The sequence below is a fragment of the Bombyx mori genome, chromosome 17 (genome assembly GCF_030269925.1).
Source record: "Bombyx mori chromosome 17, ASM3026992v2".
NCBI classification, from domain to species: domain Eukaryota; kingdom Metazoa; phylum Arthropoda; class Insecta; order Lepidoptera; family Bombycidae; genus Bombyx; species Bombyx mori.
The window spans coordinates 4,200,694-4,214,510 of record NC_085123.1 but is presented as its reverse complement, the minus strand read 5'-3'; the positions used below and the strand labels follow the sequence as shown (position 1 = coordinate 4,214,510).

Sequence of the window (13,817 nt, the reverse complement as noted above, 5' to 3'; positions counted from 1 at the left end):
AGTTTCCAAGAAAATGAATAATAAAAAGTACATAATATAATGTATTTTGATCCGCAATTAGTTTGTAATTTATAATTTTTTACATACGTGTGAATGTAATCTTTAATTAACTTTTCACTCATTTGTATAATTAAATAGCATACAAAGTCTAATGAATACAACCCAGTGAGATCAAAGATGTTCACGGGCATCAGCAACGGTAACTGAACGAGCGCTGCCGTCAAGTAAATTTAAATACCATTTATTTTACTGGTGGTAAGACCTCTTGTGAGTCCGCACAGGTAGGTACCACCGCCCTGCCTATTTCTGCCGTGAAGCAGTAATGCGTTTCGGTTTGAAGGGTGGGGCAGCCGTTGTCACTATACTTGAGACCATAGAACTCATATCTCAAGGTGGGTGGGGCATTTACGCTGTAGATGTCTATGGGCTTCAGTAACCACTTAATACCAGGTGGGCTGTGAGCTCGTCCACCCATCTAAGCAATAAAAAGAAAGGTGTGTATTTGAAAAGAAAAATCCAAGTAAAGGTTGAAGAATTATTTATTATATCATCATTATACACAGATTGTCACTTTCGCGAATAAAAGCGACAAAAGCCTTCCATAGCTCAATTGACTTTGGCATGAAATTACATTGTATTTGTGCTGCGTGGGGCGACATCACGCCACTCATCCATCTACGCTCTAAGCACTAAACAAGACGAATTTGCTATAAAGGAGAACATTTAAAAACAAGTAAAAAAATATCACTAATGAAGCACGCGGCGCATTGGGTTAAGATCGTTTCGGAATTTTGATTCCCATTAAAGAACACGAATTACTTTATTAAATCATTATCCTAATATAAAATAAAACATTAAACAAAAACGCTCCTAAATAGCGTTACACTTGAAAGAGATCCATAAATACTTCCATAATTTTATTTTAAATAAAATATATCGGAATATAAAATATAATTAATTAACATGCCATTTTCAAAAAGTGAAATTCTAAGATAAAAAAAAAATTGTATTAAAATACTGAAATTTACCATTACATATTGACAAAGAATCTGCCAAATCAACCACAACGTACCCGCAAATAGTACCTCATTTCATATCAACATTTTTAATTACATATCAGAAGAAAAAAAAAAAACAAAAAAATATAACATTAAAATTAATTACATTACATAAATATGAGTGAATGTTTTTTTTTTTTTACAGACAATGACAAATAAATAAAACTAGGTGACTCATCAATACTCGCACATTCATACAAATTATAAAAAAAAAACAACTGACAGCTTTGAATAACAGAATTTCAACTAAATCAACTTGTCTTTATAATTAATTATAATCGTGTAGCAAATTCGAAATTACAGCTAAAAGCCTCGGCTCGGTAAAAAGTGTGGAAATTCAGTAAGTACTCGACGAAACCTCCGCCAGACAAATGTATACGTTCGATTACAAATAAATAACATTAAACTACATTCGATAAATCTAAATGTTCATGTTCGCATAAGATCGACGTTTAGAATTTAATTCATAAAATGTTTCGCGGGACCGGTTGGTCTCGTATTGGCGAGCAATACGGTCAACGAGTCCGCGTCCGGATCGCCACCCAACGACTGTCGTCGGTTACGTCACGGGGTCGTATGTGACGTCATCCTCATCACACTATGAAGCGTGACGTCACTCACGCCACGCAAAATCTATTCGCCAAAAATTTCGTCGGTTCTGTACGCGGCCGCATATTGTATTAAAAGTACTGGACCCGCGCAAACTACTAGAAATTTGACGGATCGTTCGTCCTTTTCTGATGCTGGCATTTAGTAGCGAGGTTTCCGCGGTCCGGCAACTCTGATGGAGGGGGAACGAGGACGGGTCGCGGGGGCTAGATAGAGGCGTGCTATAAATCCTCCGGGGGGAGAGTGATGTCGTTCCTACGCAGCGCCGCTCGGAACGCTTCGAGGGACGACCTGAGCGTGAGGCAGAAGCCGCGCGACGCCGGCACCAGGGGGTAGTCCGGGGGCGTGACGGGGCGGGGGAGGGGCGCCTCCCCGGAGAGCGCCACGAGTCCGTCGAGGCGCGCACAGAGCGCGGCGGCGTGCGTGCGCATGTGCTGCATGATCTCGTCGCGGAACGGTTCCGGCGGGTTAAGGACCATCTTCGTCATCGATTGAACGAGTTTTAACAGCACCATCTCGTTGTACATGCGCGAGTTCTCCTTGCCTTGTTGGGTACCTGAGTGAATATAAAAAACTTTGATCAAATCAAATCCAATTTATTTTATTCGACATAAATGAAGTACATACTTGTTGAACGTTAAAAAGAACTACCGCCAATTCACAAAAACTAGCCTCCGTCCTGAGAAGTACTGGCAAGAAACTCAGCGGGCATGCCTTTTTTTTTAAATATTCATTTTTACAAGAAGTATTATAACGTAACAATTATTGCAATATTGAAATGCACTGAGCGAGAAACTCATTCCCTCATTCGAAGCGAGAAGTGAAAAATGAGTTAAATGATTGTTACAACAACTACCTACTTCATAAATATTTTCATAACACTGTATATAATGCATAAATAAATTAGATTGGAGTTCATATTGACATATAGACCGATACGTTGATTTGATGCGACTAAGTTACTGTTAAAATCCCGCAGGTAAGTACAAAATTTTCTAAGGAAATACTCAGACTTAAGAAAAATTTCAATGGCTTCACGAGGAAGGAGTAGCTTCGTGTAATAAAAATAGAATCAGCAAAAGTATAATTAGTGTAATTACTACGCTGAGTTTCAAGTTAGGTGAAGGCATTAACATTGAAATTTCAATGTGCTCCGGTAACCACTTAGAAGGTGGTGGTGGTGGTGAGATCGTGCATCTGTCTAAGCAAGCAAAATTTTTTTTTAAATAATATGTAATTGTTGTCTTTAAGGGTCGAAAATATCTAAGACACAAACTGAGGGTAGAATCAATAGAAATCTTAGGGTATTTCTGTGTAATGAACATAATGATAAGCTTTTGTAAAAACTATTAACTATGACACTTTTTATACTTATAATACTATAGCTTTACTGGTGGTAGGACCTCTTGAGTCCGCACGGGTAGGTACCACCACTTGACTATTTCTGCTGGTGAAGCAGTAATGCGTTTCGGTTTGAAGGGTGGGGCAGCCGTTGTGACTATACTGAGACCTTAGAACTTATATCTCAAGGTGGGTGGCGCATTTACTTTGTAGATGTATATTGGCTCTTGTAACCACTAAACACCAGATTGGCTATGAGCTCGTCCACCCATCTAAGCAACAATAAAAAAAAACAAGAATTCTAATTGAAACTTTATCAAGAATGCCTAAGTACCTTTTTGTTTCTCATATCCAGCCTCGTTGAAATAAGGCTCGGCATTGAGGATCAGTCCCTGCAGAGACACTATGACCTGTAGGAGTGAGCTGTCTTTGCCCCACACCTCGACACCGCGCCCAGACCACGTGCCCAGGAGAGACACACAAACCTGAAAGTAAACATATTACAATATTTACCAAACTTAGATCTGCGCGTACTAATTAGAAACCTGAATAGTTAATAGGAGTGGTGTGATTTGAAAAAAAAAAACACGCAAGTTATAAATAGCTTCGTGCGACAGCAACCTTATAACGTGACGTCATTTGAGGCCATAATAAGCTGTTGGGAGTTAGCTCGTATATATATTGATGCTCATAATATAATTTAATCATATTATGATATACAATAAAACACAATGTTTAGCTACATATTATATCATGCGTTGTGATTGGTCTTAAAAAATCGTTCAAAATTCTTAGGTTGTATTAGTCGATTTAAGATTTAAATTTTTAATATTTAACGGAATTATTGTTTGATAATTACATGACCGTCAGGTTAGCTAATGCGACTAGAAACATGATAATACTTCAACATTTCATGTAATTAGTGTGTGTAATGTTTTTTTTTTATTAATTTAGTGTACATATTTTTTATGCATAATTTAAAAAAATATATAAATATTCTGCACTCCTTCTCTGTATGCATAGGTACCGTCCCGTCCTCGTCCAATTTTTTTTTTGAAGTGAAAACTTCTTTAGAATCGTGTTTTCAAACCGGATGCAACGGAAAAAACGACAGGTAAGAGACACAAATACAAAAATGTGTAGGATGAAGCCAGCAAAGAATGAGACAGAAATATTCATACTATTTAATACAGCGCCATCTGTGAGATTTTTTAATACTAACGTGTGTATGAAAGCTCTTGTAGTGAATTTTAATTTAGGATTATACGTGAAATTAAAATATCAATTCACAGAGGGCGCTACCTTACAATTATTTACTAATGACAACATTTTACATATACTTAAGACGTTTAAGATAATTGTATTTTAATTTTGGAAGGTTTCACTTCTACCACGTGTGAATTGCACACATGTAATTATTTTTTTTCTTTTTCTTATGTGGGTAGAATTAGGTAGGTTCGGGTTGAGGCGGTCCGCTTCTCTGTATAAATAGATAGGATAGATATGTACCTTCCCGTCCTCGTACAGGTTCGGGTTGAGTCGGTCCGTGCAGTACGAGTGGTAGTGGCAGAGCGGCGGCGCGCGCGGGTACTCCCCGCCGAGCTGCACGTCGAACACGAACAGCCCGTCCTCGTACGGCGTGTTCGCGGGGCCCGCTATCATCACCGACAGCAGATCGATGCGGTTCTCGTAGCCGCGGACCCAGACCTGCATCCCAAACGGAAACTCTATTTTAGGCAAACTTCGTAGTGCCTCAATCGATAAATAAATGACCTAAACTTTTGTACAAAATAAACTTAAAACAAACAAAAAGTCGTCGTGGCCTAAAAGATAAGACGTCCGGTGCATTCGTGTTGAGCTATGCACCAGTGTTCGAATCCCGCAGGCGGGAACCAATTTTTCTAATGAAATACGTACTCGACAAATGTTCACGATTGACTTCCACGTTGAAAGAATAACATCGTGTAATAAAAATCAAACCCGCAAAATTATAATTTGCGTAATTACTGGTGGTAGGACCTCTTGTGAGTCCGCGCGGGTAGGTACCACCAACATGCCTATTTCTGCAGTGAAGCAGTAATGCGTTTCGGTCTGAATGGTAGGGCAGCCGTTGTAATTATACTGAGATCTTAGAACTTATATCTCAAGGTGGGTGGGGCATTTACGTTGTAGATGTCCATGGGCTCCAGTAACCACTTAACAGCAGGTGGATTGTGAGCTCGTCCACCCATATAAGCAATAAAAAAAATATTGTGTTATTTTATTATTAGAAATGAAAGATGTTTTCAATCGCTAGTGACGTTTATATATATATATATATATATTTTTTTTTATATTGCTTAGATGGGTGGACGAGCTCACAGCCCACGTGGTGTTAAGTGGTTACTGGAGCCCATAGACATCCACAACGTAAATGCGCCACCCACCTTGAGATATAAGTTCTAAGGTCTCAGTTATAGTTACATGACGTATCGTAGCTTGAATAGAACTACACACTGAACCTACGCACCCTGATAATTTAGCATCAATTCTTTTGTGCTAGTCATGGATATTGTCAACGGCACAGAGAAGTCGCAGTGTAATGACGGAATATCGTCGAGGAAGTAAATTCCAAAGCTTTAAGAACTCAGTTATAAAGGAAAGTAATCAATTTTTTCCTTATGCCTAACTACAACTAACTAATCTATTTATAACTACTAACTATATTTACACTTATTGCTTACGAAGCAGGTAGACAACACTCAGCAAAGAGTTCCGGGCCCGCCACCGACCCTCACCTCTACAACAGGAGGGGGAGCCGCGGCATTGGCTTAGGCGCTCACCCGCTCCGGGCTCCCCAAAAGGGGAAGACCGAAGCGGGGAGGGACCGATTTAAAAACACTCCCCAGACGGGGGAGTGGTATAATGGGTCCCCATAGGAAGGCACCCCAACAGTGTGGCGGGACGATGAGTGTGGACAGCTCGGATTTCAAAAGTATTTTCTAGACCACCAGAGCAATCATTACTCTAAAACGGAATAAGGATAAATTTGACAGGTTCATTGACCCCTCTGAGCCCACTAATGGCACTATAGCTAAAGCGGCCTCTGTCTAAATTTCTTTGTGGACGTATATACATATGGATGAGGAGAGTTTGAGATGCTTACGCCTGGTGGTAGATCACTCCTGAGCAATTTGATCTCTCGTTTGACGGCCGAGTGGAAGGAGCGCGGGTCCGACGGCTGCAGTATGGAGAGGCGGAAGCGGTGCGCCGCCGGCGCGAGCTCCAGCAGCGCAAACCCCTCGCCCCCGGAGACAGGGGCGCCCTCCACTTCCGCTTCCATTTCCGCGCCTTCAGCGGCGGCTAGCGGCGCCGCGTCTGGTACATCTGTATAATCGATAAATTTATTAATACTTTTTATACTGGTGGTAAGACCTCTTGTGAGTCCGCACGGGTAGGTAACACCACCCCGCCTATTTCTGTCGTGAAGCAGTAATGCGTTTCGATTTGAAGGGTGGGGTAGCCCTTGTAACTATACTGAGACCTTAGAACTTATATCTCAAGGTGGGTGGCGCATTTACGTTGTAGATGTCTATGGGTTCCAGTGACCACTTAACACCAGGTGGGCTGTGAGCTTGTCCACACATCTAAGGAATAAATAAAAAAAAATATATTTTGGAACGAAGTTCTTTATGGGTCGATGCGGAGGGGTACCCTAACCGGGAAAAAACGTCCGTAACGTAAGATTTTTATTAGTAATGCACACAGTGTATGACTTAACTTTGTATTAACGTACAAAAAATAACATATTTTTTTATCATTCATTGACCACGATCTCAGAGCGTTCGTTTGCGCAATACACTAACTCTTATGCAAACAATCGTGTATGAAGTGTACCACAATAAGTTCGCAAGTTACAGAATGACCGTGGGTTGTAGCTAAACCTCCAGTTTTATTTTCTTTATACCTCGAATAGAACTAAAAATTAATATTTTTATAATAAGGAGCCACGTTCCTATCCGGTGTCCCACGACACCACACATCTTTTTTTATATATTACTAGCTGACCCGGCAGTCTTCGTAGTGCCTCAATCGATAAATAAAAGATCTAAACTTTTCTATAAAATAAACTTAAAACAAACAAAAGGAATCGGTCCGACGGGGGATACATCAAAGGAAAAACAAAATTGTTATTTTTATTTAATTCAGAGCATTTTCATATTTATCTACCTTTTAAAACCTCTCTGGACTTCCACAAATAATTCAAGACCAAAATAAGCCAAATCGGTTCAGCCGTTCTCGAGATTTAGCGAGACTAATGAACAGCAATTTATTTTTATATATATAGAGATTATAATAATTAATATATTTATAATACGTGGAGCAACTTTGTACCCCTTTTTACGAAAATTGCGCAGACGGAGGAATATAAAATTTCCCACACTTATAGAGAATATAGAGAAGGAGTGCAGAATGTAATTTTTTTTAAATTATAGATTAGTAATATATTAAATTAATAAAAAAAGCATTACACACACTATCATATATTTGACACACACATATTATATAGTCTTTGTTTACTGTCAAACTTTTGTTATTGCTTAGTCTGTGGTCAAATTGAGAATAGGTTAATATTGTTTATCATTAATATTATTGGTCTATAGTGTAGTCTTGCCGAAATCTGTGATTATTGAAATATAATAAGTCTTTAATAATAGAACCATAATAATGTTCAAACTTATAATTTCAATTAATTTTAGTCGAATTTCGACTACTGCGGGACCACTAGTTCAAATAAATAAATAAACTGGCGCGCATGCAATTGGGTTCACGTGAAAGAAGTGAAACTTACATAAAACTATTGTGTGTTACAAATGATGCACAGTATTTTCGCAGCACATATAAAATTCCAAACGAGTATAAAACCTAATAACATAATATTTTTAGTTATAATTTAAAACATTACTTTTATTTAAAATAACTCTCTGTAAATATTTTAGAAACTAAACTGTTAACGCCGTTGGCCTTGCAATGTAGTAGTTTATATTAAATCCAATAGATGTTGCTAAACTAAATAAAATATAAGATAGTTAATAAGTTACTGCCATCTACAGGAGCGATCAGAAACTAATAATAAGCCATCTTGTGGCCGGTGCCCGTAAACAGTGGTTCGCGAGACGCGCTATTTTCTCTCTCGCTCTTCCTAAATTGTATCTTTTCTCTCTAGCCGTAACGAATCTATCTCGTGTTACATTTTACTCTCAATGCGCTTAAAGAAGTTTCAATTAAAAAAAAAACATCACCATGATTGCTGACAAAACATGGAGAGGAACAGGAAATATGATTAGCGCCCGTATGAGAGGTACGACTGAGATTTTGTGAAAGTCTTAGTTTGGGATCTGTAAATGTGAAAGAATTAATTTAATTAATACATTGCTTGCGCCTGCCCCGCGAACCGATTGTACGCTCTTTTTCTTAACATCAAAAACTTACTCTTGACTTCGTCGGTTTCCGCAGTACCGGTTGTGGCATCCTTGGCTTCACCTTCGGCTGGTTTCGTCTCGGCCTTCTCGTCTTCACCCATGCTCACGACCAGAGCACCGTACTGACTGCGATGTACCATCGGAAAAATTATTAAAAGCCAGATGCAGATTAGGCAATTTAAAAAAAAAGAACATTTATCGAGGGAGGGGGAAGGGGAAGTATATACAATTTGAATTATTTCCGACTACCCCCAATTTTTTCGATAGTGTTTATGTTTATATATATCTGTTAATTCGACATAAAAATTAATAGATACAGTGTTACAGTGTGGTATGAACATGATCTCCACCGTCCACTAAAGCAAATCTTATTTACGTCGTGATATGACCGGGGTCCACAACAGTGGTGAAAGGTTTCTCGTGCGGCGGTATGACCACGAAGAGCATCACCCGTTCCTCAGATCGAGGACCCTTAGTGGACACCAGCAGCCGTTCTTCGCGAAGCGCTAAGACCACACTCCCGCCATCGAATTGACTTATCTTTGAATACACAGCAAGTATCTTTAAAATTTTCTAAAATTGTTCTTCATTTATTAATTTATCACTACCATCATCCTTATAAGCCAACAGTTGTCCACTGCTGGACATAGACACTACCAAAGTTCGCCACAGTGACCGATCCTGTGAGGGATCTTGGGGATTCCCGAGATACTCAACGGATTTAGGTTCACCTCAGGAGAGGCCAACTTTATTGAATTATTACGAACTTATTTTTCCTCGACAATTGGTGACTCCGGAATAAAAGGAATCAAAACACTTCCGAGCTCAACTAGGAACATCAAAAGCTACCACCACATTATGGGATCACTATCTACACATCACATCATGCAAAGGGGGAGTTCATACACAAGAACGCAATACTTACATTAAACAAACTGTTTAATTTCGTTATACTAATAAAAAAAACGGACGCCAGATACTATATATAATAGAGGGTATTATTAACGGAAAATCAGAGAAATTAAGTTACCACTTTTGACAGTTTGGAAGGAAAGAAAAAAAAAAACTCAAGAAACTAAAAATATGAATTGTTAAAAACCAATGAATCTAACAACTGCGGTGAAATCTAAAATGTGCATTTACATTAATTTACCACATTTTGTTTTTGGTTAACTAAACTTTTTTATTATTATTGGTTAGTTAAACTTTTTTATTAACAACTAATGAAAAACTAATTTTCTACGGACCAGTATTCGAATTGAATATTTGAATAGTATACTCGTTATAAAAAAAAAAACAATGGCCACAGACATTGAGTTACACGAGTGTTGCCGTAAATAAAATTTATACTAAACAATATGATATCGAGTTTCTGAAAAGTAAATTTGCTGAAACATAAAACAACATACACTTTTGTGTGGCATTAAGCCGTAACGCTTTTGTCAAATATTTTGTTTAACATAAGTTTTGCCAGTTCACTTGCTAATATATACAGGGGCAAGACATTGACATCAACGTGCTCACATAGAACAATACGACATAAACTTGATATAAAGCCATGAAATGAACAAATATATCGAAAGTTGCCAGCTAATAAAAAAAATTGCCACATTTCCTGATTAAATGATTAAAATGCGTGCGATGCTCCTTTTATACATACGTACGTACTAAAAATTCAAAATAGCATATTTCGCTGGCAATTATCGAATATACATTTATATGATTAACACAAAGCAAACATTTTTAATGAAATATGAATTAAAATATATAAAAGAAATTATTACAACAGGGAATAGGTTCGTTAATGCTATACTAAAATACTGTACAATTTCGAAAGTTGAAGGGAAGAAATTTCCTTTGTATGTATAAAAAGATATAATCTCAATAAGTTTTGAAAGGAAAATGTACACAGTACCAGTTAGTAGCAGTTGATTAGAATATTTTCAATATGATATTATTATTGAATTAAGTTGTCACATTAAATTCTTATTTTTTATTATATTATTTTCATAGAAACGCACAGTATTCAGTATCTTTAGGATTTATCAGGGGGAGTCAGTATGGGGGCTAGGGAGAAAATTAACATAAAACACGGAGGCTCACACTGAAAAGTGGTAGAGTAAGTTCTCCTCAGACACGTTTCTCTTTTTCATTAAGTTGTTAAGGAATCCGGCCAACTCTTGCGGCCTTCTCCTGTGAAACAAATCAATCTTAAATTTATTTGTTGTTCGACAGATTATATTTCATTGAATGCGCAAAACGATAGCTTAATATTACTATGATGCCTTAGAAGAACAACGGTATAAATAACATATGAATTAATAATCATGATTCAATTTTACTTAAGCACTGTTACCTAGTAATTTATGTCACCTATAAATTTTGTATATCTGAAAGCATTTTTTGTAATCACACTCAAACAGTTATCTTAAGATTTGTCGTGCTCACTCAACGGTAGACTACTGCGCGGCTATACTCCTGGCATTATTGACCTCCATGAGCAATGATAACCACTCACCATCAGTTTGGCCGTACGCTAATCTGCCTATAAGGACAAAAAACAACAATAATAATGAAAAATGTACTTTTCTCGAGAAATAGATTCTTTTTAAACAACCCGACGGAAACAACGTGTGGAAGCCACTATAATAAAACCACAATATTTATAGTGTATGTTTACATAAAAAGGAAGTTTTATAACTCTATTCTATGCTATACAACTTTGCTAAAGGGTGACTATGAATAACTGATTAGTTTTTTTCAAACCTTATTACTTTTATACACTGACTTACTAAACCGTTTTTTTAATTGATATATCTATGTAACTGAGTTTTCCAAAGTAATTTTCAACAATTTGAACACATCCGGCTAATTTTAAAACCTGCGCATGCTCAAGGACCGATTACAAAACAAAAGTTTTATTGAGGCCTGAACAATTAATAATTTTTTTTTAGTTTGGCTTTTCCAAACTCTTTTACTTCTCAAACCATACCATACATACCATAGACCATAATTTACATTATAAAAGTCACACAATGACTCAATTTATAAATGGTGTTCTACTATTGATAAATTAACTTTTTTTCTACCTAATCGTTGGTAGCCTATTATTCAAAGTACACTTCTTTTTCCCCTACCTATTCTAGTAATTTCTAAATTAGTAAATTCTACTAATCTAGTATAAACTAGATTCTCCGAGCGAGAGGGACGGTTTCATTATACAGTTGTGACTTTTTGACGGGAACGCGTGGAGTAAAGTTGTGTGATTTGTTTTATTTTGTCTATTTAGTGTTTCTTCAGGTTTAAATGTGTAATACCGTGGTTTATTGACTGTTTAATATCTGTGAAAGTGCACAAATGTGGGAAAATGAAACAAAGCCACTGGACGTAACTTCTCGTGATCCTCCAAAAAGTCCACTGAAAAATCTCAGTAAATGACCACCATTTTACTAAGATTATATTTCATCCCATATCATCTCATCTCATTTCATTTTATTTCATCCCAGTTGATTAATGTCTCAATTAATCATCTTCATTTCATTTTATTTCACTCCATATTATCATTTTTCAAAAATATATGAATATAAATTAAAAGGTCTTAGTTACCAGGTCATAAAATACCTTTAAAAAAAATTATACAGTTGTCCTTTTAAATTGTTTTAATCACGGAACATCACAAATGAATAAATACCACACGTACAACTTTTTCTGCGCTACTCACCGGCTGACTTCCGCGTGAGCCTTCACCAGTTGCGAATGTATGAGGGAGCACAGTCGGTAGCAAACGTTGCGGGTCGTGCCGTCCAAGTCGCTTTGCTCCGTAGACGCTGAGCGTTAGACAATAAAGTTCAATTTCGTTTGACTGATCATATAGATACAGGGTGAAGTATACAATATTGCAATGTACAGGAGGTATTATTTCGAGGTAAAGTAAGGCCAACCAGACGAGATAAAAAATGTAAACAAAGTTTCAGGAGTAAAAAATGTAGTAAGGAAGTGAGTAAGGAATGAACTTGTTCACAAAATGGCGGACCAAATGTTGACAACTGCGGTACTCAGTGCTTTCCTGTACCACGAAACACACAACGACAGCTGTTGTCGACCAACTGACGCCATAGCTGCGCGTACGAGTGATAAGGACAGAGATAATAATCCCTCGCTATCACAATGTAACTCAGTAACGGTCCGCTTGTTTACGTTTATTATCTCGTCTGGTTGGCCTAAGTTTAGTCTTATAAATCATTTTTGAAATATTCATATTCATCTTAGTTCAGAAACATGATCGTATTTTACGTTTTGTGATTTTAACTCGCGATGTGAAACTCGCGATGTGAAAGATCGCGAGTTATTCAGAAACATCAAAAATTCTCGATAAGGTCAATGTCATATGACGTTTAGTAGTAAGATACTACGAGTAATTATATCGTACTCTTTTACGCATTCAAGTCATGGAAACTACTGTAATCGAACTTTTTCTAGAAAAATGTACTATCTCAAGAGAACTCTAGATTCTTTGATAGATTATGTTTTGTAAGATTACGTAAAGCAATACTCATAATAAATATCGAAACAGTCGTTAAACAGAAAGTGATAAATAATCATATAAGTAAATAAATATATTTTACATTTGAGACATCGACCTCATGGCTCAAGGACGTGAGCTCATTCGCCCGTATATGGAGTAAAAAAACCATTGCTATAATGAATTTTGGTCAGTCTCTATTCTCGTTGTATGAGTAACGGCTACTTACGATCTTCAATAATAGCGCCCTCCTGAGTGACTTGCGCGCTGGTGTTGGACCCTGAAGCATGCACCGTTGAATCCGACGTTGAATTCGTATGTGTCTTTGGAGTGTTTCCTTCGACCTGTAACGAAAAAGTCCAGAATACACTTCTAAACATAAATTCATATTTTTCGATAGCCCTTAATAGTGACATCCCTATTCTGATTATTTTCGATACAAGGCATTTGTGGCGAAACATTTGGGTCCGTCACGCGCATGCGCGACCGAAAAAATCTAGGAGGCCATGATCCCCGCGATTACAACAAAAAGCATTGTACATTTTTACATACAATAAACATTTTATTATTTTATTTAGAACTGATTTTATTTAAGCGTCCTAAATATTCGTGTATCCAATTTAACAGGTAGAATATTAATATTGAGACTTGGCACGTATGCCTGAAGGTAACGATTATAAGCTCTGTTGTTTATTTAATACAAGGTGGACAATTAAACGCCCTTTAAGCTCATAGAAAAAGTACCACAATTCCTGAACCTCTAGTTCTAACTTTAATTGAGGGTGTGTCATGTGGATGGAGTCAAGTGATGGACTTATTTATTCC

At 37.2% G+C, this 13,817-nt stretch overlaps 1 protein-coding gene across 4 annotated transcripts in view; it reads right to left on the bottom strand.

Annotated features, from left to right (window-relative positions):
- Positions 1–521: 521 nt before the first annotated feature.
- LOC101740080 ((E3-independent) E2 ubiquitin-conjugating enzyme) overlaps positions 522–13,817 on the bottom strand; it is a 30,558-nt gene continuing 17,262 nt past the window's right edge. For 3 of the 4 annotated variants that reach the window (XM_038016942.2, XM_038016941.2, XM_038016943.2), the window contains exons 18-25: positions 13,222–13,336; positions 12,192–12,297; positions 10,574–10,663; positions 8,481–8,596; positions 6,154–6,374; positions 4,518–4,715; positions 3,343–3,493; positions 522–2,223 (exon numbers count right to left, since the gene is read on the bottom strand). In XM_038016942.2, coding sequence (XP_037872870.1) covers positions 1,889–2,223; positions 3,343–3,493; positions 4,518–4,715; positions 6,154–6,374; positions 8,481–8,596; positions 10,574–10,663; positions 12,192–12,297; positions 13,222–13,336 — 1,332 coding nt within the window. In that variant the 3' untranslated portion in view covers positions 522–1,888. The remainder of the gene's footprint in view (positions 2,224–3,342; positions 3,494–4,517; positions 4,716–6,153; positions 6,375–8,480; positions 8,597–10,573; positions 10,664–12,191; positions 12,298–13,221; positions 13,337–13,817) is intronic. The other variant, XM_038016944.2, reaches the window with a different exon arrangement.